Raw genomic sequence first — 27,003 nt, forward strand, 5'->3', positions numbered from 1 at the left:
AGCACTCTTTACAATAGCTAAGATCTGGAAACAGCCCAAGTGTCCATCAGTAGAAGAATGGATAAGAAAGCAGTGGTACATATACACAATGGAGCACTATGCAGCTGTAAGAAAGAAAGATCTCTTATCCTTTGAGATGACATGGAGGGACCTGGAAAGTATTGTCCTAAGCAAAACAAACCAAACAGAGAAAGACAAGTATCACATGATCTCACTTATTTGTGGTTTATAATGAACATAACAGTCTGAGGAATGGGGTAGTCCCAGAGACTTAGAAGTGGGGTACAGACTGACAATCCCCAGAAAAGGGGGTGGTGGGGGAGAGATAAACCACAGAACTTATATGCATGTGTGCATGAACAATGGACATGGACAACAAAGCTGGAGACAGGGTGGGGAAGGGGGGATCAGTGGGGGGAAAAGGAGAAACATCTGTAACAAAAGTAAATAAATTAATTTAAAAAGAAAAAATAATTCATAACAACAACAACAACAAAAACAAGATGTACCTATTTAACACATCTTTAAAAAATCTGGCAAGCTCTCTCACTAGTTTACATGCAATATTTTACACTCCAATTGAGTTGGTTGGTTACCTACATGGACCTATAAGACTTGGTGGAGTAAGGAGGAGTGTAGCTGCTTGTTTTTAAGCATCTCCTACGTGTGATGATATTGGTTCTGGGCAGTACTCACAGCTGACATGATGAGCTCTCCCCCCAGGCTCTGGATCTCAGCTTTAACTTGACTGCAGATTTTCAGTTGGTGAGAGTAGAATTTAATCTGTTCTAAGTAGGCCAACAAGTCCTGTTTGCAGGATGGATCTGGACACTATGCATAAAAGATAAAAATGGAAATAGCAAAATTAATAAGAACTAGATCAAAATGAGTAAATCTCGACATTACAGAAAACTGACAAGCAATTTTATTTCCATTCAGCCCCAATTCTCAGGCCAAGGCCATATAGATTCTCATATGCCTTCTCCATGAGAAGAGTTTATCCATGTTTAACCTTAATTACTACAGTGTAGACAACAGGACCTCCCACTGCCCTAGAGCCCCCCTCTTGTTTATTCACTTAGCCTCATTTAGAGCCATTTGCAGAGATTTAGAAAGGTTGGCAGTAACAAATATATTCCTATATAAAGATTATTTTTATACTTTTTGCAGCAAAAGAAAACAGACGTTTTTATACAGTATTCAAGTGAATTAAGATTGTACCTAAGATTGAAAAAAAAAAAAAAAAAAAGTTAAGCCCCAACCAGATGGCTCAGCTGGTTGGAGCATCGTCCTGTACACCAGAAAGGTTATGGGTTCAATCCTCAGTCAGGACGTGTACAGGAGGCAACCGATGGATGTTTCTCTCTGAAATCAATAAACATACCCTCAGGTGAGGAATAAGTAAATAAATAATAATAAATAAAAAGGCCCCACACCATGGCAACTACATGACACTCTGGGAAAGACAGAGCTAAGGAGGCAGTGAAACGACCTGGGTTAGCAAGGGTTAGGGGGTGAGAGGGCTGGACAGACGGAGCACCAACAATTAAAAACAACAGACATTTCCAGACACGAAATAATGCATTTAATTTAACATAAGCTTAGAAGTGTTCAGATTACATTTTTAAGTAATTATATATATATATATAATGCAATTCTTTCTTTCACCCAGAGTTGCAATTAGAACACGCCTCCAGACCTAAAATTCTGCATTGTCTGTGCTGTTATATACAGGGGCATAAAAAAAAACATTGGCAACAAACTACATTTTATATTCTCTTAATTTCAGCATTTAATGCACTTAACTGGTACAGACAAAAGAAATCATTTTACCTAAGATAACAGCTGTGGATCTACCTGAAGCCAAGAAACAGAGGGCATGCATGCACACTTTAGAGATGTATTAAATGTCTTTACCAAAAGCCTCCTTTATTATATCATCTTCTGTAAGGAACTATCTGGAGTACAGCTTTGAGCTTCATCATAATATGATATATATCTGTGGTCAGTGTTAGTCTGTGTGTTCTTTCTTCTATACAATTAAAATAGATTTTTTAAATTTTTCAATAACATTTCTAATTTAAATACATTTTCATAATTATGCTGAAAGATGAAGAGTAATTTTATGCACAGATATTCACTGTAGCATTACTTATAATATTAAAATTTGGAAATCACTGAAATGTGCTGTAATAGTGGAAAGATGAAATGAGAATGCTCTTTATATAAAGCGATATTATATAGTCAACAAGAAAATATTTTCAAAGGATAAGGAAAAATGTTTTGGGGAGGTGAAAAACTTCAGTATTTAAAATCTAATATACTATTTAATTGTATAAAACACATCTGGTTACATTTGTGTTTAAAACATACGGTACTGAGAAATAAATATGTGAAAATGGTAAATACACCAAACAGTAAAACCTTGATATAACGAACTAATTCAGGCGAGGCGGTATCTGTTAAAGCCAAAAGTCTATTATATAATAAAGTAGGTTTTCCTAATGCCTGTGTTAAAAAAATTTGACAAATTAGTTTACCTGTTTTTATTTATACGGACTTGTTTGTGCAATTAAAATTAAGTATGAAAAGCTTAATTTCACAGAAAATTTTTCTACATATATTACAGTAATTTTAAATTTATACCCAACAGGCCTAGTAAATGTGTGCTTTCACCAGTTACCACAAGTGTACAAATGCACACGCCTGGGGGTGGCTCAGTGCACATGGGAACAGGGCCAGAAGGCTGTCAAAACTGCTACAAAAAGTCAAGCCACAGGACAACAGAACCAAGCACCAGGCTGGATGCGGCGTGATCACATGCTACTCATTCCCCAAATGCGGTTATAAGTGATGACACTTGGACTTAAATATGTTGACTATCATTGTAGATATGTAATATTTACTTGTGTCAGTGAAATTAGTGCAGTGTTTTTTCCCAACATATGGCCTATTTGTGAAAATTTGTTATAAAACAACAGTGAGTTAATAACAAAAAAAAAAACCTTGTTAATTTGATTACAAGCAACTCTAGGTTTAAAGCATTTTAAAATAAATAGGGTGTTAATTTTCACATATGACATATGAACTGGTAATTTTGTCCATTAAATTCGAAGTCCTTTAAATCGAGGGTTTACTATACAATCAAAAATGTCTATGTTCTTCATAGTTTACATATCTTAAAATATATATTACATCTGTAATTATAAAAATGTTATTGCAAAAGCATTAATTTTAATAAGCTGAAATGCAAAATCAAATATAAGATACATGATAGGATGTGTTTCTGCTTTTTCCTAGTAGCCAATAAGCTGGAGTGCTGTTGGGAAATCCCTGAGAATCCCTTTCACCTTTGCTTCACAGACTATTCTACACAGTGCCAGAATGTGTGGACGGGATGAAAACATGTGACTCTTGAGTCAAAAAGTTAATCAACAAAGGTAGCAAAGAAATATATCCTTCTGCAGAAATACTATCAATCTGCCAGATAGACAGGGACATATGGAATGATACAAAATACATGATACCCAGCCAGACACAATCAGACAAGATGATAGAGATTTTGACTTTAAAGGTGTTTTTAAATTTTTAAATGAGGAAGTAAGATTAATCCCCCAAATCCCATAGGAAGAGTTCAATTATAACTAATTAAGAAAAAGGAGAAGAAAATTGGAGAGAGAGAGAGATGAAGGGGGAGGAGGAAGAGGAAGAGGAGAAAAAGAAAGGATTTTCCCAATTTACAGCATAATAATTTCTCATGATTGAAGAGCTTATGCTAAAGCCAGTATTTGAATCCACATCTATTTGCTTTCAAATCTATTTTATTGTAAATCACTAAATTTAAGAGAACTTGGAATGTACTTTCTTCACAGAATACTGTGGGTTGCATAGTTTCAAAGAAAGCAAGAATCCATGGCAAAACTGGGTCTCCAGCACTAATTGGAAGTGAAGAGTGTAGGGTTTTTGCAAAGCCCAACATTAGCTATCTAGAATTACCTATAATGAAAGGCAAGTTGTCTCATTGTGTTACCATGACAGGGAGCTGATCATTAAGTACCTCCTATGGGCCTGGTACTGCGCCATGTTCTCTACATGTGAAACTAATTCTACCTTAGTACTCACAGTACCATTTTACTTAGATCTAGATTTGATTTTTTTTTTTTTTTATCTTCACCCGAGGACATTTTTCCATTTTTTGTTCAGATAGAGCGGGAGGGAGAGAGAGAAAGAGAGAGAGAGAGAAACATCGATGTGAAGGGACACATCGAGTGACTGCCACCCACACGACCAACCAGGGCCAGGGACAAACTGCAACTGAGGTACATGCCCTTAGCGGGAACTGAACCCGGGTCTCTCTGTACTGCAGGCCGACGCTCCAACCGCTGAGCCAAACAGGCCAGGGCTAGATTTGATTTTTTAATTAAATTTATAGGGATGACTTTGGTCACTAAAATTATATAGGTTTCAAGTGTACAGTTCTATAATACATAATCTCTATATTGTGTGCCCACCACCCAAAATCAAAGCCTCTTCTTTCACTATATATGTGACTCCCTTTACCCTTTAGTACCACCTCAGCACCCTTCCCTCTGGTAATCACCATACCGTTGTCTGTGTCTGTGAGTTTTTGTTTGTTTGTTTTCTTTTTTCATATTTTTGCTTTTGGTTTTATATCCCACATATGAGTGAAGTCCTATGATTCTTGACTTTTTTTTGGTCAGACTTGTTTTGCTTAGCATGATTGGATAAAGAAGACATGCTACACATGTACAGTGGAATACTACTGAGTCATGAGAAAAGATGAAATACTGCAGTTTGCTACAACATGGATAAATCTTGAGAATATCATGCAAAAACCTGATCTAATTATTGTCAATTTTCACATTTGCAAACTAAGTTTTGATAGAGTATATAATTCATCTAAAGATTGGAATTTCATTTTCTGTTTTATTCACTGCACCATGATCTCTTCCACATGACATTCATAAAAACACCATTTTCTTTGTTCTCCCTGAGTAAGAGTCTTATCCATTCTTTGTTCTTATGCATGAACTCAATGATAATCTCTGACACACAGTGTTTTCTCTCATATACTGTTCTAAGTGCCCTATCTATGCTAACTCTTTTAATAAGCATACAACTCCATGAAGTAGGTCCTGTCATTATCCCCATTTGGCAAAGAAGGAGACTGAGCCACCGAGAGGTTAATGGGTTTCCCAATTAATAAATGGTAGAACTGGTATTCACATTGACATGATCTGGCTATACTTACCTACCTCTACAATCTAGGAAGAGTATCAGTCTTCTTGCTAGTTTTATCTTATATAGTAAACAGAAAATTGCCACTATGATTTGTAAATTGGTTTCTTAAATTGACATTCTTATCTGTAAATTGTAAGAGTAGTGTGGATTTTTTCCTTAATGACCAGCTCCACTATATAATACCTGATACAATGGAACTCAAAAATTAATAATTATATTACTAACCAATGTTGCAATCACCAAGAAAAACATACAGTTTCTCTCAAGGGATTTTTTCAAAGCCAAACCAGAAGAGTTTAGAATTGTTAAGAAAAGAAAGATTCAAATGAGTAGAAAATTTGAAGCTGAACTTTTGAAATTAGAAGTTGCTTGAGTCAGCTTTATATTTTATTTACAAAATTGATGAGAATCTTGGTTACACTTAGCAATGGTTGTCAGATTTATAACTGAAGCAATAAAAGAACACAATTCCACAATGCAAAAAATTTATTAAAGCCTTCTATCCTATTGGCATTTGGAAAGCTTTTCAGATTGGTTTTGACTGCCTAAAAGCAGTATCAGGAGAATGAATAACTCCCGCTCTAAGAATGCTCCTCTAATAGATAAAAAAGAGATGGTACATATACAATGGGATACTACTCAGCCATAAAAAAGAATAAAACTTGCCATGTGCAACAACATAGATGGACCTAGAGGCTATTATGCTAAGTCCAATAAATGAGGCAATGACAAATACCATATGATTACACTTACTGTGGAATCTAAATGAAAGAACAAACAAAACTAAAACAACCTCATAGATACAGAAAACAAACTGATGGTTGTCAAGTGTGAGGGGAGTTGGGAGGATGGGTGAAAAAGGAGAAGAGATGTGCAAACTGCCAGTTATAAAAACAATTACGAAGATGTAAACAGTGCAGGGCATATAGTCAATAATATTGGAATAACTATGTATGATGTCAGATAAGTACTAGATTTACCAGGGTGATCACTTTGTAAGTTATATAATGGTCTAATTATTATGTTGTACACCTTAAATTAATATATTGTATGTCAACTATAATTAAGAAATAAAAAATAATAATTTTTTTAAATGTTCCTATTATTTGCCAAACCTCCTTTATTTAAGTCAAATAATTTTTTTCCCACCTTTTATACTTTTACATGAAGGTGACAGAAAAAGTTTGGGCCTTAGATTTGTGAAACATGCTTGCCCTTGACTTTTTAAAAAATAAAATTTGCATAAAATATGGAACTCTGCTAGAGATATTCAGACAAATCAAGTGGCAGAATATTATAACAGTTGGATTATTTCCCAGTTTATTAAAGGTAGAAGATGTTGACCAGGACATATGGTTAGTTTTTTAGTTCATGAATATTTCTTTTCTAAATTTATGTTTAATAACCACTGGGTCTCTTACTACACAGCCAAGCAGGTAGCATGTCAGCCCAAGTGGTTTTCTCAGGCTCAACCAGCTCTCACTCCTCCAGTAAGATGCGTGGTAGCAACATGGGAAACATCATTTAGGAATGAGAAGAAAAGTAAAGAACATTTATTACCTTTCTGTTTGAATTTTAAGAGTGATTTAGAAAAGTGAATAAAGACCTTTATTCCAAAGCTCAGCTATTGTTCCCCCATATTGGAATATAAACTTAATTTTAAAAACATTTAAAATGACTTTTGCCATTACAGACAACAGTTTAATTTCTGCTGAGCTAGCAAAGTTTAACAAAAAGCATTAAATGTCATTGTGATTTGCTAGAGTAGAAATTTCAAGCAACCAATGACAGCAAAAACACTGTGTTTGGGATCTGTCCCTACCCAGGACTTGTTTCTCTACCTGTACTCCAGCCAAAGGCTGTCTGATTCCACCTTCATTAGGGTCAGAGATCATCAATGATCCCATCTGTTTCTGTACTTTTAATATCTTATTTTGCTATCCTTGAATCTATCAACATAAAATCCCTCAAAACAATAACACTTCAACCCTGTTTTCCCATCCCTCCCTTTTGTTGTTCATGAACAAACCTTCTAAACAATCTTCCATGCTGACCCTTTTGGTGTTCTCAGTTTTTGCTCTTGGGCATCTTTCCACTCATACCCTCTTCTTCAATAGTATGCACCATTCTGGCTTCATCTATCACTTACAAAATAAAAATTACTAAATCTCGCCCTGGTCGGTTTGGCTCAGTGATTGGAGCATAAGCCTGCGGACCAAAGAGTTGCAGGTTCAATTCTGGTCAAGGACACATGCTTTGGATGCAATTTGGTCCCTGGCCCTGGTCAGGGTCGTGCAAGAGGCAATTGATCAATTGTCTTGCTCATGTCAATGTTTCTCTCTCTCTCTCTCTCTCTCTCTCTCTCTCTCTCTCTCTCTCTCTCTCTCTCTCCCTCCCTCCCTCCCTCCCTCCCTATCTGAAAATAAATGGAAAAATATCTTCCTGTGAGGATTAAAGAAAATTATTAAATCTCTAGCAGCCAGCTCTGTTTTAAGAAGATCTAGATAACTATTGCATTTATTCACTTTATTGTTTTATCAACATTTCACACTCAATGCATAAAACGCCCAATTATCTCACACTCCATTGTGACTACTATAAACCATTTATCTGTTCTATTCACTATATCAGTAAAGAGTGCTTTCTCCCTCTCTACCATGTTAATTGTACATAATCATTAATTTGAAATGCTTCTACACCTAGAAATCTCAGCACAATTTGTTTTCCTTCTTTGCTATGCTAATTTTTGCTGCTCTTTAGCAAACTGAGGTTTCTAAGACACAGAAGAGAAGGGTATCTAGGGAAGGTATAGTTAAAAATACAGTGGAACTCGCTCTGGCTGGGTTGCTCAGTTGGTTGGAGTGTCGTCCCATACACCAGAGGTTGCAGTTTGATTCCAGGTTAGGACACATATCTAGGTTGAGGGTCGATCCTTGCAATAAATGTATCTTTCTCATATAAATGTTTCTCTTTCTCTCTCTCTTCATATATCTCTAAAATCAGTAAAAACACATCCTCAGGTGAGGATTAAAAAAAAAATACAGTGGAACTGTTTTATTATGTCAGAGATAAAGGACAACACAGACACATGTGGTCTACACTGGCCATGCTGACTTGTGAGAGTTGTATTTTGGAAATTATGGTTTCACATGTTTTAATGCATAGATGACATTTTCTCAGAAATTATATGCTGTTCAAATTTTTTTTTTTTTTTTGTTATCCTCACCCGAGGATATTTTTCCACTTTTTGTACAGATAGAGTGGGAGGGAGAGAGAGGAAGGGAGAGAGAGAAACATCGACGTGAAGGGACACATCGAGTGGCTGCCACCCGCACGACCAACCAGGGCCGGGGACAAACTGCAACCGAAGTACGTGCCCTTAGCGGGAACCGAACCCGGGTCTCTCCGGACCGCAGGCCGACGCTCTAACCGCTGAGCCAAACTGGCCAGGGCTGCTGTTCAAATTTTGTCATATCTCCCTAGTTAGACTAAAATGCTCTTGAGCTGAAAAATTATTTTCAATTCATTTTTAGTTTCAACTTGGACTGGACATAATATAGAAAACCATGGCATATTTCAAATTCAATTATTTACTTATATATTAGGATAGAGTCTGGTTTAACTACAAATACTTAAAAATTAATAAAATGTTTATAATGCTTAAAGTAGCAATACATTGAATATATGTTCACATATAATAATATAATAATGTTCACATACATATGTATATGGGTACACACACACACACACACATAAATATATTACAAATGCTTAAAACTCTTTGTTATTATTTCTTGTTTCTCCTCCTTATATCCATAAATACAACATCTAATAAGAAAATTCCTCATGTTCTAAGAAACAGAGACTAGTAAGAATAAATAATAATAAACATCCCAATAAAAGTATACAAGCAATAAATAATATGGAACAGTTACAAAGTCAAAGAGAAAAGTGCTTTTTTTCAACCATTTCTGATAAAAACGCTCAGCAATGTGGGAATAGAGGGATCATATCTCGACTTAATAAAGGCCATATATGAAAGACCTACAGCCAACATCATACTCAATGGGCAAAAACTAAAAGTATTTCTCTTAACAACAGGAACAAGACAGGGATGCCCACTTTACAACTCTTCTTTAACATAGTACTGGAAGTCTTAGCTGCAGCAATCAGACATAAAGAAAAAATGAAAGGGATCCAAATTGGAAAGGAGGAAGTGAAACTGTCATTACTTGCAGATGACATGATATTATACATAGAAAACCCTAGAGATTCCATCAAAAATCTACTAGACTTAATAAATGAATTTTGCAAATTAGCAGGATACAAAATTAACGTCAAGAAATTGACAGCATTCTTATGCATCAATGATGAACTCACAGGAAGATAAACTAAAAATAACAATCCCATTTACCATCATGGCAAAAAAAATTAAAATACCTAGGAATAAACTTAACCAAAGAAGTAAAGGACCTATTTGCAGAAAAGTACAGAACATTGAAAAAAGAAATAGAGGAAGGTATAAAAAAGTGGAACCACATACCTTGTTCATGGATTGAAGAATTATCATCATTAAAATGTCCATACCACCCAAAGCAATCTATACATTCAATGAAATCCCCATCAAAATACCAATGGCATGTTTTACAGAACTAGAACAAATACTTCAAAAGTTCATATGGAACCAAAAAAGACCTCGAATAGCCCCAGCAAGCTTGACAAAGAAGGACAAAGTAGGTGGGATCACAATACCGGATATCAGGTTATCCTACAAAGCCACTGTAATCAAAACAGCCTGGTACTGGCACAAGAACAGGCATATAGACCAGTGGAACAGAACAGAGAACCCAGAAATGGACCCAAGACATTATGCTCAATTAATATTTGACAAAGGTGGCAAGAGCATACAATGGAGTAAAGACAGCCTCTTAATAAATAAGAGAAAATTGGACAACTACATGCAAAAACAATGAAACTAGACCATCCACTTACACCATGCACAAGAATAAACTCAAAATGGATAAAAGACTTAAATGTGACTCATGAATCTATAAAAATCCTAGAAGAAAATGGAGGCAACAAAATTTTAGACATCATATGCAGTAGAATTTTCACTGATATATCACCTAAGGCAATAGAAACAAAGGGAAACATGAACACACAGAACTACATAAAACTAAAAAAGCTTCTACACAGCAAAAGAAATCACCATCAAAATGGAAAGGGGATTCATTGTATGGGAGAGCATAATTGCCAATGGTACGTCAGATAAGGGGTTAATTTCCAAAATATATAGAGTGCTCATACAGCTCAACAAAAGGAAGACAAAGAACCCAATTTAAAAAATGGGCAGAGGAGCTAAATAGAAACCTCTCCAAACAGGACATACAAATGACCAAGAAACATAAAGAAATGCTCAACATCACTAATCATCAGAAAGAAGCAAATTAAAACAACAATGAGGTATCACCTCACACCTGTCTGAATGGCCGCCATCAACAAATCATCAAACAAGTGTTGGCGAGAGTGAAGAGAAAAAGGAATTCTAGTACACTGCTGGTGGGAATGCAGACTGGTGCAGCCACTATGGAAAACAATATGGTGTTACCTCAAAAAATTAAAAATTGAATTGTCATATCACCCAGTGATCCCACTTCTAGGAATATACCCTATGAAGCCTGAAACACCAATCAGAAAGAATATATGTACCCCCGTCTTCGTAGTAGCACTATTCACAATAGCTAAGATCTGAAAACAGCCCAAATGTCAATCAGTAGATGAATGGATAAAAAAGCGGTGGTACATATACACAATGGAGTACTATGCAGCTGTAAGAAAGAAAGATCTCTTATCCTTTGAGACGACATGGAGGGACCTGGAAAGTATTACCCTAAGCAAAACAAACTAAACAGAGAAAGACATATATCATATGATCTCACTTATTTATGGTATATAATGAACATAACAGTTTGAGGAATAGGGTAGTCCCAGAGACATGTAAGTGGGGTACAGACTGACAATCCCCAGAAGAGGGGGTGGTGAGGGAGAGATAAACCACAGAACTTATATGCATGTATGCATGAACAGTGGACATGGACAACAAAGCTGGGGACAGGGCAGGGAGGGAGAGGGGGGAATCAGTGGGGGGAAAAGGAGAAACATCTGTAACAAAAATAAATTAATTAATTAATAACAAATAAATAAATAAAGAACAAATTAATTTTTAAAAAAAACATGTTTTTTTCCCCCCACAGGGACAGAAGTATGCATTATAAACTTGAATACTATCAAATCTGCAAAATAACACTGTATCTCCATTTGAAATATTAATTAAATATCTCAACACCATAACTTAAAACTGACAGATTTTTCAATGAAAGTGAGGCAGAAGGTAACTCTAGTAATGTAGATGCTACTTAAAAAACTAAACTATAGATCAGAGAAATTTTTTAAAAATAACAAGTATGTAGAGCATCAGTCTCCATAAGGATTATATACCTCTATATTTATATCTTCACTTTGATACTCTAATAATTACTAGTTGTCTTGAAATTTTGCATAGAATTCCAGAATATATTGTTGACTCATAAAACTTAACATAATAGCCTGGCTGGTGTGGCTCAGTGTTGAGCATCAGCCCATGTACCAAGAGGTCGCCAGTTCGATTCCTGGTCAGGGCATATGTCCAGGTTGTGAGCCAAATCCCCATTGGGGGGCATGCAGGAGGATGCCAATCAATGTTCACACTCATCAATATTTCTATGTCTCCCTCTCTCTCTTTCTCTAAAACTAAGAAAAAAATTTTTTTAATTAACATAATAGAATTTTGAAAAGTATTGCCTTTTTGAAGACCAAAAATAAGAAATCTAAGGTACTAAGAAAAAAATATTAACATTGAGTATTAAAGCCAATTGAATATATTTGAAACTCAAAAATCTGATATTTAAAATAATTTGAATATATTTAAAGCTCAAAATCTTAGAGATAATCAAGTCCTAAGTCAGTGGTTCTCAACCTCCCTAATGCTGCAACCCTTTAATACAGTTCCTCACATTGTGGTGACCCCTAACCATAAAATTATTTTCATTGCTACTTCATAACGGTAATTTTGGTATTATTATGAATCACCATTGGAAATATGTTTTCCGATGGTCTTTGGCGACCCCTGTGAAAGGGTCATTTGACCCCCAAAGGGGTCGTGACCCACAGGCTGAAAACCGCTGTCCTAAGTAATAACAATAATGCCCTAAGAAATAATTAAGCTTCCTTAGAAGAAATTGACCATTACTTAAATATTAATTATTTAATAAAATTTAAAAATAATTCAATAATATAAAAACAATCCAATAATGCTGAAATGGAAGAAAACCACAGACTTGCACCACATGCATTTGTAGAAAATTCACCTGGTTGGCAATCTGCCGAGCAAGGACATCCATCCTTGATCCTGATTCTGATATCATTTTAGCTGCATAGATCACATCAGCTGTGTGCTTTAGTGCTCCTTTGCCCCTTAAAGGAAAATAACACGTTAGTTTCAGTGGTTCATGTTAATATACACATATACACGTCCTATACACACACACACACACACACACACACGATTTGCACCCCAAAGTACTGGCCATTCACTTTATATACTTCCGTATCAGACAAGCCTCAAGTAGACTTCAGTATTAGATAAGAAAAAAGAAAATAAAGGCTTATTGTGTAAGATGCAGAAAATGCTGCCAAGGGGATGGATTACAGTCTATCTTTATTCCCAGGTGTTTCTCATAATAAACCTCAGCCTAGATATACTCTTGGGAAATGTAGATTCCTCAAGGCAAAGGTATTGTTTAATTCTACGAGGAAACATGAGATTTAAAATTTTATATATGGCCAACAGCACATTTTGATCATCAAGTGCTACTTTCAGCCTCATTCTTTTTAATCCTTTTTACAGGCTTTTGGTTAATTGCATTTTGTCTTTAAACACATGATTTCTCCTCCACAATTAATTCACAGTAATATCACGGTTGAGTATGAACCTGGAGTCACACTATCCTGTACTGTTTACCAAAAACAAACTACTTTTTACTGTTGGTGAAAGTAAATCAAGATATAAATACCCGCTTTGTGCCTCAGTTTCCTTGGTGGTAATAGAAGCATCCACTCCATGGAATCATACATTTATTTATACAAAATTCTCAGAACATTGCTTTAAACAAAGTAAGCAATTGATAACTCAAGTTATTATTGCTGTGGTTGATACTTTACAATAATCTTGATTTCTAATGACAGAATAAAAATTGTGTTTATTTAGTGATTTTGCAAGGTGGTTAAAAAGAAATGCACTTTTTACATTTTTGTTGAGGGATGAGATAAAGAGATATTTTTTCTGACTTCCCTCTCCTCAGAAATAAATGAACAATTACCTGAATGAATGTAACTGTCCTATCTACCTAACACCACTCCTATCCTGATTTCCTTACGTCCAATTCCTACTCCCCCAGTGTAAATACTGATTGTTCTAATTACTTGGGTTCTGGTCCTTGCTTTTTTTCAGAGAATGAGAACCTGAAGGAAATGCTCACTGATACAACTGTTGTTGTTGTGTTTTTTTTTAATTGAATTTATTGGGGTAATGATGGTTAATCAAATTATATAGGTTCCAAGTGTACAATTCTGTGATACATCATCTGTATATTGTATCATACTTGTTTTGATGCTCTGGTGGGAGTGGAAGAGTGAGGGAAATGGGAAGGAGGAGTAAACTGGTCAAAGTGAGAAGAGGAAGATTTTTGAGAGGCCAGAGCAGAGCTAGAAGAAAGAGAATGAAACAATCTTTGTCCACGTCTTATTTACACCTTGGACTCGCCCTGAAAATAGATGCCCTAATATTAAATCCAACTGTTATTAGTGGAAATTATTCATTAAGGAGCCTATGACTAATTGAAGGGATTTATGCAAAGGTAAATAATCTGAGTATTCTCTACCTGAGCACTACCAAAATGTGTGTGCCAAGTAGACCCTTGCACTGTACTTTTTCCGTGGTACATCTCCAATTCATTACAAGCAAATCTTCCTGTGAAAATGGAACATCATGTCTAACGCTATGAAAGCCCATTCTCTGAAGATAGTTGTCAGCACACATCTCCTTTTTAAACCTGCTGACACACATTGCTTTGTAATTTAAAGGGGGGGGGGCATTAATCATTATAATATTTGAGTTGTTCTTATCAAATTTACTTTATGAATCAGGCAGGGATAGATGTTATGTACATGGTTATGTTCAAGACAGGCACTGCATTTCATTATTTCTATGCATCTCCAGAGAAAGTTAAAGTTAAATAAAGCCGTCTAAACTCCCGAAAGGGCAATGTATCAGCTTTCAAGGTCTTAAACAATGGACAGAGGTTGTTTCTAAGGAGAACAGCTCACGCTTCCTTAGTTTAAACAATGGACAAAGAGTTATATCGAAGGAACACAGCTAATGTACCTTTCCACTCAAAATAATATATTCCCCCATATAAAATCCCTGGGCCAATGAAAGGAAAATTACCTCTAGCTTTAAATACACACCTTGTTATGAGACCACTATCCTAAACACATGGAGAACTTAAAAGTAACGATAATACATTATGACAGATTGCAATTATTCTCCTCCTCATGTTCCTAATTAAATGTATTGCCTGGCAAGCTTCCTACTGAGTGCCAAACAAAATACACATTTTACAAATGACTCCACATCATGCCAAGCTTCCAGAGGAAGCTGCAATTACTGAAACCATGATAAATTTTTTAACATTCTCAGCCTGAAATGTGCTATGTAATGAAGGCTTTTTAAATTGGGAAATACATTCAAAGGTTGTTTGCTGCCTTCATTTTCATAATGGGGTCTCAGGATCTCCTGTCAGCAAATTGTGTCTTAAATCATTGAGTTTGGATCCTACAGAGAAAGATACCCAGAAGAGGAGGAGGTAGACTTTGGAAATATTTTAAAGAAACCGGAGGCCAGGAATCCTTAATAATCTATTTCCCCCCAAAGGGGGGCCGATCATGCTCTGGACTAGAGTCTGCCAATTAATCATTAAATTATAGGTTAAAAGATACACTGGGAGAGGCTACAATAACCCAGATGCCGTCAGAAATTGTATTAATGCAAGTGAAAGTGATTGAAAGTTTATTTGTGCAACATAAACCTTTGAATTCTTTTTGATGCTGCCCCAACCATGATTCTTATCCTTTTCCCTGTCCTCACCCCATTTCTGGCATCCACACCTTCCTTCTGTCCCTTAATTAGCACAAGTAATAAGAAGACGATACAGCTGATGAGTAACAGCTCCACCAGCTAGAAACCTGGTTTAATAATAGAAAATGTCAAATAGTTTCATGGACTTATTTTGGCTTTTAGGGCTGGAGAATAATTTTAAAATAATTTGGTATTTTCTGCTACTAATTAAAAATAAAACAAAAACTTGAATTATATCTTTTGTAGTTCCTAAATCTTTACTAACATAATATTACTCCCTATTTCAAAACGAAAATATTCCCTTTAATCCTCTTTTCCTTTTTTATTTATATATAAATTCCATGACATTGTGATAATTTAATAGATGAAAACAATAACAGCATATATTTTGTTACATAATAGTAGATAACATATTTAGCATGTGCTGTGTGGTAGGCAGTATTCCATACACAAACTAATTTAATCATTATTGTGACCCTACAATTTGTAAATTATTGTTATCCTCATCTCACAGATGAGGAAACTCAGGAACAAAGACATTAAATGTATCTTTTATCAAGTTCAACAGCTACCAAGTTTTGGAAGTAGGATTTGAATTCAGGCAATCTGGCTATCAAGTCTGCTTACAATAAAACACACAAAGATAAAATTACATTATTAAAAAAGATCTTCTCAAGACTTGATGAGAGCTACTGTGAATGCAACAGAGAGCAAAGGTAAAGGGTAAATAAAGGTGCTGGGAAGTTAGATCCACCTATATTGACTGGTTGCACACAACAGCTTCAAGAATACACCTAAGTCTGTGTCCCAGTTCCCCCAAAATACAGATGTGCTACATTGCATAGACTTTCAGAGTCCTGGCAAATGATTGAAATAACACTAGTAGTCTGCAGTCTGGGATTTTTTTTCTTATTATTATTTTTCCTTTTGATTTATCCAGGTACCTTCCCAAGCTCCCCCACCTCTCGCTTTCTCCCTGGATTCTAATCATGAAATTCAAACTCAGCCATCACAAACACCACACCCGATGAGAGATTGCACTTCGATGTTTATTTATAATGCAACAAATAGAACTTTCATCTAGAATCTTAGTGTTAGACATTTGTTTTATTTAATTCTAACACTCAAATTTAGTGCTGCAATAGAGTGACATAAATTTGGATTTAGGAAGTATGTTTTGTCTGCATCCCAGCACTTGTTAGCTATGTAGCCTTGGGTAATGACTTGGTTGGTCTGAAATTATTATATCTTCATTAAAATAATGATTGTGACACTTACCACATGGTATTCACATATTTACACAACATCTGGCATATATTAGGTGCTCAGCAGACGTTAATTTTTTTTCTATCTCTTTGCAAGTAAAGATATTCTATAACAGATAACTTTAAATTTTTTTTATGTAATAATTATAGTACTTTACAAATATACACTGGCTTGATTATATTGAGTTTCTTCTTACACGTCAATACTAAGAAAAAATATATTAAATATATACACCTATAAAGTGTGTGTGTGCGTGTGTGTGTGTGTGTGCAGTCATTATTTTTGTTTAAGATTGTGCTTTAATTCCTTATAAGGAGTTGACTTAATTTTAATAGACAGATTTTTTGGTAGTATGAACTTCCCAAGATTAATGACTTAGCTCTACAATTCTCTTACTTGTAATTCTGACATTAAACCCAAAAGAAAAAAACTAATTATCATGGAAGCAACTGAAAATGATGCCATAAAGAGAAGTACTAGACTCGAGCAAGGATACACTGTTTCAAACATGAAACTTTAATTAGGTAACTTTCTCCCCCTGGATAATACTTTCTTTTTTAAAAATATATATTTTATTGATTTTTTGGAGAGAAACATCTATGTGAGAGAGAAATATCTATTGGCTGCCTCCTACTGGGGACCGAGCCCACAACCCGGCATGTACCCTTACTGGGAACTGAACTGGGACCTCTCATTCCCTGGGATGATGCTCAGTCCACTGAGCCACACCAGCCAGGCTGGATATTACTTTTTCTTGTAAAGTATCATTCTCAAGTTTTGAGGACCCTATAAATTTCTTAGAAAATCAGTTAATGAATAAACAGCTAACAATTATCTTGAGTAATTAGTATCCAGAAGAAACTTCGGAATTCAAGTCTGAAAGAAATGTCCCACAAAAGAGGGAGTCTAATCTGAACACTGTGTGTGTGTGTGTGTGTGTGTGTGTGTGTGTGTATTCATATATATGATTTCTGCTTTTTTATTCCATATTATTCAGAGTAGCCAAACAACATAAAAATATCTTAGTCCTTATCCCAATAAAGTTTATTCCTATTTACATCATTACCAAGGTGTACTGTAGGGTGATAGACTATATTTCCATAGCCATTTAAGAACCCACGTTCCTTCTAGTTACAAAATAAACTACTCACTAAGGCATAACAAACAGCCCTTGGATGGATCCATTTCATTCAGACATCTGACACAGGAAAATAATGAGGATATCAGAAGATATTTTAGGGATCATGATAAGAATTAGAAAACATTATTCTAACTAGTATTTCAGAATCCAGACATTTAGTCTATTTATGCAACAAAAGGCAGGGAAATGTATTTTATGCAGGCACAAGAAGAAAAGAAAACAGATTTTATTAACTTCTAGCATTTCTGAACATACTAACAGGGGTGTTATAATCCTGTATTTTCTTTTTTCATTTTAGCAACAAAATCTGTGTTCCCTTTGAAGAGAATTTTGGATGTCACCAAGTAGGTGGGAAAATTTGGAAAAGTACCAAGGCTCTTTACCCACACAGCTGAAATGATAAGACCAATACTCTGCTTGGGCAGAAGAACAAGTCTATTTTTTGTTTTGAAATTGTTACAGTGTATATGGTCTGTTACTAAAACTAAACATTACATACATTTTACTTTGTATATAGTGATAATAGTCTTTCATGCTTAATGTTGTATTTGTTTATGAAAAAAGAATAGGGCTTATTTTAGAGATCTTTTTGGTGATCAGCCTAGGGAGAATACTTTTAAAGTTAATAATATCATTGTTGATGTTGATATTATTTTTTGTGTGCGAGTGAGTGCTGTATTTGTATATAGTATGTGTGTGCACACACATGTGTATAGGAAGTAGAAATTCCTTTCCTCAAATTCAAAAATTAGTTTGCTAAAAACAAACAAAAAGCAACTGAGGCATGAGTTGTTTATTTTTTGTTTGTTGTTTTTTTTTTCTGTTCTTCAGCCCTCAACTTTCCTAATTTACCCTCTATTAGATAGTGTTGCATCAAACCTGAGACTCTAAAATTCAGAGAAGGATTTTATGAAATACCTTTAAGGGTCAAAAATGACTATACATCTAGATGAAAACTGAAGTAGAATTAGAATTAAGGATTTTCTTCCCAAAGTTTGTTTTTAAGGCAAAGGAGAGGTCAGCTAGCCAGATATTCTGAATTTTGTGTTTAGTAAAATTATAAACCTTTTCCAGTTCTTCTTAGGTATTAAGATTTTACTATTTTTCTGTGTAATTTTGTACTGAAAGTGTACGTAAGAACAAATGTGGTTACATAAGAACAAATGTGGGTAAAGGCAGCTGTAATAGTGTCAACAATATATTTTTTAAATGAATAAATAAATAATGTTATCTAGAATAAAAAAATGAAGCCATTAATGTTTATTTGAGAATCCTAGCACTGGTTAAAAAAAAAACTGTGGTATATGAGTAGAGGTTTTTTCCTAGTGATCTAAGCCCCATTTTTGACTAATTAAGTTGTTCTAATATCACACCTAAAAATCAATAGAAATTAATACAAGGATTTTGTATGATGAAAGACAAGGAGAACAATGGATACAAGTGTGACACCAGTTCTGGGCTATAGAAGGAGCAATGAGAATCCCATTTATACAGCCAACTCTCAACTCCAGTTTTTCCTTCAGGCCAACTCAAGAATCTCCTTCCCACTCACCGCGCATTGATGTCAGCAGGCCTTGTCCTTCTCCTGGGCTACACATGAAACACACACAACCACTGCATGTATCAGAGTCTAGTCTGGGGCAAGAAGAGGGAAGAAGTCCTCCTATTTGGGGGAAGATGGGGAAGGTTTGTCTTTTTAATTTATTTTGGGAGGGTGATTTTTAAGTAATTAATATATGTCCTCATTTACTCTTTGAGACCTATAGGCCTTGAAAATTCTGGAACATGTTTTCATAAGACATTCAGAAACTATACTTGTTGACCTACTTAAAGGGGTCATTTAGAGACCAGATTATAGTTAAAGTCATTTAAGAAAGCTTTGGAAGTAAGTGGTTACTGAAACTGTGAAATAAGGATAAACTTCTTAGTGGTGGCTCTCCAGACTCACATGGGTAGTGAGGATTGATGAAGAAATCCATTTGTATCTTCTCTTTATGCATGGGGAAGTGACCTCCCAAGCAGCAGCCCCTCCCCTCCCCACCCCACTCTCCACCCAAAGACTATAAGTCATTACTCATCAGTACCTCTCAGGGCATATGGAAAATCTGTACTCAGCAGCAACATTTGAAAACAGGTCTTTTCTTGCCTTCTACACATTACTTCTCTGAGTGTGCACATTAATCAAAGCCAATGTACTGTAAATACAATTGCACTCTCTGACTGCGGGAGTCCCTCTTATTCCTGTTGGCAGTGACCTCAGCATTAATCATGGACACCATCTCTTACAGAGCCTGGGCATTTTTTCCAGCCCCCCCCCTTGAACTACTGTGATATACTCTCTGTTCCTGCTTCTTTAAAACCAGACCAAATTTTATGGGCTCAGAAAATAATAATTTTCAACTTATGAAAATAATATAATTCTGCTTTATTATTTAGCATTTGACCTTCTTAAAGCTTTCATACCAACTCTCTTATTCTAGTCACAGCCCAATGTTATCCTAAAGTCCAGCTGAAGAAACATATGGGGGTGAAAGGGCCACTAACTTAGTGAAGACTTATCACAGTTAATAGATTGGGTCCAGAGGTGGTTCAAGGACCTGGCTTGCCACCAGTATCCAGCCTCACTGTTGTTGCAAAATGATAAATACTACCAGTAGGTCTTTGGCATGCCCTCCCTCCCCTAGTCTAGTCAGATATAGCTACAGTTTATTAAATTTTACTATACTATAAAAGCTTTCCATTTTCAAATGGCTTATTCAGACAGAGTGTGACTTGAGATACACTGTTTTATGCAGCTGGTTTTCATGTTAATGAGCCAGTATTGCAGCTCTCCATTGACTTACATGCTTTATAGAATTATTGTGCAGTGACCCGAAACTGCTTTTTTTTTAAAAAGGGTATTAAAATTTGAATGAAATAATCATCTCTAGTTGAGACACGCACATTTTTATTGTGTTCTCTATCAGTCCTAATATCTAATTATTTGTCTAATACTAAGTGAGACAATATGCTTAATGCCTCTTCATTAAAATGTATTAAAGCAATATAATTGTAACACAGCAGGTGCCGAGCATCATGCCCCGCTGTGGGATCCATGCTCATGTCTGCATGTGCTAGTATGTGCCTTAAAAATCTCTTGCTTTGGGATAAAAGAGACTCATATGATACCTACGTGTTTGGGTTTGCTTTCATATTAAATAACTCAGTCTGGAGGGTCACATGTTGGTATCAGATTGAATTTAGTTAAAAAAAAAAAAAAAAAAAACCTATAAACTAGAATTTTGTACTTAATGACTTATTTATTATTCAATCAAAATTACAAAAGACATATAAAAAGTCAAAATTAAATAGTCTTTCTTCCTCCTTCTTTCCTTCTGCCCTCCTTGCCTCCCTCCTTCCTTTTTTTTTTTACTTTCTAGACATATTTGCTCTTTGGTAGATGTGGGTACTCTGTTGCAGGCCCCAGCAGTGTGCTGTGGTCCGGTGTCAGGATGTATTAGACCATGGATCTCCTCTGTCCTTTTCTACAAGGTGTTTACTTCATTCGAGTTCTGCCAGTTCTGTATGTCTAAAGATAGGCATCAAAGGTTTACCAACATTTTTTTTTTTTTTTAAACTTGAATGATGGCATAGGAGCATACTGACTGAGATGGCTATTTTTCTCTCCTGCCTAAACTCCTCCCTAAATCTCAGTGTATTATTTCTTTAAATGTTTCTTAAAATTTGAGATCCTGGACCTCCAATTAAGTGGGGTTATTTAGGAAGAAAATAATAGGAAATGAGAAAACTAACAGCCACATGATAGGATGTTACCTTGAATAAAATCTAAATTTGCAGCTCTCAAGAAGAAGTTTATAGAATTCATTTCTATAGCTTGCACTTCACTGCTGAATAACTGTTTTTGTTTTTTGTTTTTTTGTTTGTTTGTTTTGCCTATATTTTCCCACAGGCTAAACTCATTAAGATTTTGCATCTTCCACTGAGTCAGTTCTAAGAAGGTTAACATGCTATGTCAAGAGCTGGCATACTGAAGACATCCCCTCTTCACATTGAACATTTGGTGCTTTAAACAAAAATATTCACAGTTTTAGGCAATATGTGTATTTATATTTATGTTACATGTATACTCTTGTGCTAATATTAAATTATGTATAAGACAAATATAGAAATATAAAGAGACTTACATCATACAAAATACTAAGCTCAAAATGGATAAAAGACCTAAATGCAAGTCATGAAACCATAAAAATCATAGAAGACCTAGGCAGTAAAATCTCAGACATCTCTCATGGCAATATTTTTGCCAATATATCTCCTTGAGCAAGGGAAACAAAGGAAAAAATAAACAAATAAGATTACACCAAACTAAAAGCTTCTGTACAATAAAGGAAATCAACAAAATAAAAAGAGAACCCACTGTATGGGAGAATATATTCGCCAGTGATATATCTGATAAGGGGTTAATCTCCAAAATATATAAAGAATTTATACAATTCAACACCAGGAACACAGACAGTCCAATTAAAAAATGGGCAAAGGACCTGAATAGACACTTTTTCAAAGAGGATATACAGATGGCCAATAGACATCTAAAAAGATGTTCAATGTCACTAATTATCAGAGAGATGCAAATTAAAACCACAATGAGATATCACATAAATATCTACCATCAATAAATCAACAAACAAGTGCTGCCCTGGCCGGTTTGGCTCAGTGGTTGGAGCGTTGGCCTGCAGACCAGAGAGACCTGGGTTCAGTTTCCACTAAGGGCACATACCTCGGTAGCAGTTTGTCCCCGGCCCTCGTTGGGGTTGTGTGAGTGGCAACCACTTGATGTGTCTCTCTCATGTCGATGTTTCTTTCTCTCTCTTCCCACCTCTCTCCCTCCTGCTCTATCTGAAGATAAATGCAAAAATGTCCTCAGGTGAGGATAAAAAAAACAAACAAACAAACAAAAAAAAAACAAGTGCTGGAGAGGATGTGGAGAAAAGGGAACCCTAGTGCACTGATGCAGACTGGTACAGCCACTGTGGAAAACAGTATGGAGTTGCCTAACAAAATTAAAAATAAAACTGCCTTTTGACCCAGCAATCCCACTTCTGGAAATATATTCTAAGAATCCTGAAACACCAATTAGAAAGAATATAGGTACCCCTTTGTTCAAAGCTGCATTATGTACAATAGCCAAGATCAGGAAACAGCCCAAGCGCCCATCCCATCGGTAGATGAGTGGATAAAAAAGCTGTCATATATTTACACAATGGAATACTATGCGGCTGTACAAAGAAGGAACTCTTACCATTAGTGACAACATGGTTGGACTTGTAGATTATTATACTAAGCAAAATAAGCCAGTCAGAGAAAGACAAATACCATATGATCATTTATATGTGTAATCTAATGAACAAAATAAACTGACAAACAAAATATAACCAGAGTTATGGATACATGGTACAGACAGACAGATGTCAGAGGGGAGGTGGGAGTGGGGGTAGACGGGAGGAAGAAAGGTGAAGATAATAGCCAAAGAACAGATATGAATATTCCACGGACACAGACAACAATGCAGTTACAGCCAGAGGAAGGGGAGGGTGGGGTCTATGTGAAGGTGGGCAAAGGGGGAGGGGCGAAGGAGGGACGTCTGTAATGATGTCAACAATTAAAAAAAGAAATGTAAAGAGAATAAAGCTGAAGGAAACTATTTTAAATATCTTGCTAGTGATATTGTCATTAAAAACAAATTCAAGACACAATATTCCCTTGAGAAATTTAACGTGAGTATTAGATGATGTAAATTCATAGTTTAAGTAGTCTTCTTGATCATCAATTTTATTGGCCCAGTTCTTGTCGCTTTTGATTAGATCATCATTGAGTTTACCTGTTAATGTCATTGACCACTGTCTTCTCCTAGGGATAAAGAGAATTGTCAGCTCTGACATTGTGTTCTTTGTTTGGGCTTCAATTTTAATTCTTGTCAAACTATTTTTTTGCTCTGAAAATTTTAAAATAATGGATTCTATTTAATGAAGTTTAGCTTAGTTAAAACTAGATAGTATAATTCATAAATTCAGTTACCAGGCACACATTAATTGTAATATGTTGAAAGTTTTTGAACAAGTAATAGCACCATGATTGATCCTTCCAGACTGTACAACTCTCTCATCTGTGATCTTCAGTAGAGTACCAGTGTCAATCACATATTAAACACTGGTAAGGATACAATTCTTATATTTTGATAAAAAACATAAATACAATTTCAATATTATTTTCCAGTCTCCAATATAATATCTCACTGCCACGCTTTGGAGATTACTATTTTAAAGGTGGAACTCAAGTGGTAGCTTTTCCAAGAAGGTTTTTTTCTTTCTTTCTTTCTTTCTTTTTTTTACTTTTTGTGGTACATGCCCCTAGCAGGAAACGAACCCGGGACTCTTTGTTCTGCAGGCCAAGGCTCAACCACTGAGCCAAACTGGCCAGGGCAGGAAGGTTTTTTTCTATAGCCCAAAGCAGCAAATCGATATTTGGTTCCTCTGAACATTCCTACTGTCTTATATTTACCTCTCTTCAGACTGTCATCCTTTCTGTCTCAGTTATTTACATACATGTCTTAATTCTTCAACTAGATCCTAAACGTACTGCAGGGATGGTCCATGCATGATTGATGCCCGCGGTTCCTAGAGCATCTACAGCCAGGGAGAGCAGTGGGGAGAACAGCCAGGGACTTACATATCTTAGTTTTTCTAAAAATGCCTATTTCAAGAGATAAGTAATCAGTTCCCTTACCCCAGATGCAAATAAACTTCATGATCTTGACTTTCATTTTGTATCCTTGTCTCTATTAGGTATTATCAAATAATAGAGCGCCAGAAGGCATGCAAGAGCTGGAAATTTCACAAAGGGTATTTCTTATCACATGATGTTACTAATATGTCAAATCTAATGAAAAAAATGATCTGACGAACAAAATAAAACCAGAAGCATGAATACATGGAACTGGCTGGTGCCCAAGGGGAGGCTGGTGGGGGTAAGTGGATGAAGAAGGTGAAGGAAGTAGTGAAAGAGCATACATGCATTCCCCATGGACACAGATAATAATTTGGTAAAGGCCAAGCAAGGGGTAGGTAGGGAAGGGTGCAGGTGGGCAAAGGGAGAGGGAGGGGGATTTCTGCAATAATGTCAACATTAAATAATTTTTTAATAAAAAAAAAGACAAATAAATAAATGTCAGATTCACAATGGATAATAAACTTTGAAAACTGAAATTAGGCAACAGGTGATTATCCTAAGATAATTTTTATTCTAAGTTTTAAAAATGTGCATGAATATACCCTCAATATAGTATGCTCATCTATATCCTCTGTCTCCTTTGCCCAATTAGTTCCAAATGACTCAAAGGATATGTTTTTATTACTCCTCATTTTAGACACTGAATATCAGAGACGGAAGCAGTAGGTAAGCTAAAGTGAATACAAATCCATAGTAAAGACAACAGGAATTATTTTTAGGGGTGTTTTTAGAGAAGCAAAAAACTAAAGGTGAAAGGTGAATTCAAACTGAAAGCCCGAAAACACTATCACAAATTAAAAAAAAAAAGCCTAAGACACAAAAGAATAACTTCATTTTAAACACAGCTACTATTTCTAGAAACATGGCAAATACTCAAAGGGCCAGAAATTGTCGATAGCGCTGTCTTCTGAGAGCTGAGCCCAGCCATCCTTTATAGTTTCCCACATACTCCGATGTCTCCCAAGGATCAAACAAGTGAGATTAATGACTTAACTTTCTCTTCAAAGGTTATGTTCCCATTATTAAGCTTTGCACATGGTTGCTAACTGTGGCGAAAGTGTACCAGGCCAGGCTCGTGGAGCTGCACAGGCTTAAGCTGGACCAAATTGGACAAAAGTGAAGGGCAGTCAAATCATTCGCACTGAGGATGCTGAAGGTTGTACCCCACTGTTAGAATGGGGCTTCCTGCTAGAGTCTGGCTTTGAAAACAAAATTTCATATCAACTACCTGAGAAGAGATTCTTCATAAACATGAGTATATATTCTCACAATGAACAAATACAAGACGTACTGTCTCTGGCAGTTGGACTTATCCATTTCCATGGAATGACACTTCCCTTGGCTAATCCTGTGTTGGCCTGAAACACACACCCTTACCTCATTCCTGACCTCACCTAGTCTATTGCTTTAAATCGATGAAGCCCCAATTCAGGGATCTCAGCTGATCCAGTCACCATGGGTACCGCTCTCAAATCTCCATCAGATATAATTATTTTTTCTCTTTCTGGTTCTACTTCCTTTTCTTTGTTTCTCTCTTGGTCATACATTCTCCCTGCAACCTCACCAAGTAAATTTTCTCTTCTCTTTCTCTTCTCTTTCCTCTTAGTGTTTTCTTTTCCATTCTTTGCCACTCTCCTTTCCCTTCTGTTTCCTTCCCTCAATTCCCCTGCTAGTTAAAACTGAAGATGCTTCTTGTTTTTTTATCCTCACCCGAGGACTTTTTTTTTTTTTTTTTTTTTTTTTTGATATTTTGTTCAGATAGAGTGGGAGGGGGAGAGAGAAACATCTACGTGAAAGGGACACATTGACTGGTTGCCACCCACATGACCCAACCAGGGCCGGGGACAAACCACAAGTGAGGTACGTGCCCTGAGCGGGAACTGAAGCCAGGTCTCTCCAGACCACAGGCTGACGCTCCAACTGCTGAGCCAAACCGGCCAGGGCTGAACATGCTTCTTAGTCTTACTTTTGGATTAAACCGATTGCTAACCCTTGCTTTCACAGAAGGTTTAATGATACCTTAGTAGTCAGTTGCAATCGTATTATACAAACTAAAGAGCACTTTCCTAAAGATTATTTAATTTTTATATACAGAACAAACCTGCAGTAGAGGAATGGCTGAGGTTATCAGCCCTAATTACAAAGGAAAATGCTGATGCTAATATGACCTGGTGGCCCAATCAAGTGAACACATTCAGGAATTGGCAGAGCAAGGGGTCAGTCAAACCTGTTTCTAGCTCTTGCTCTGTGCATATGCTACCCCAGGCTGCCAGGTCCTTTAATTCTCAAACATAGCCCCCCTTCTCCTGTCTTC

The 27,003-nt window shown here is 36.0% G+C and overlaps 1 protein-coding gene across 1 annotated transcript in view; it reads right to left on the reverse strand.

Annotated features, from left to right (window-relative positions):
* The window catches only part of CTNNA3 (catenin alpha 3), a 1,555,380-nt gene that overhangs the window by 42,187 nt on the left and 1,486,190 nt on the right, over window positions 1-27,003 (reverse strand). Inside the window, exons 16-17 of the mRNA XM_036264901.1 lie at window positions 12,669-12,774; window positions 697-831 (exon numbers count right to left, since the gene is read on the reverse strand). Coding sequence (XP_036120794.1) covers window positions 697-831; window positions 12,669-12,774 — 241 coding nt within the window. The remainder of the gene's footprint in view (window positions 1-696; window positions 832-12,668; window positions 12,775-27,003) is intronic.

Source organism: Molossus molossus, unplaced genomic scaffold (genome assembly GCF_014108415.1).
Source record: "Molossus molossus isolate mMolMol1 unplaced genomic scaffold, mMolMol1.p scaffold_m16_p_17, whole genome shotgun sequence".
Lineage (NCBI taxonomy): Eukaryota > Metazoa > Chordata > Mammalia > Chiroptera > Molossidae > Molossus > Molossus molossus.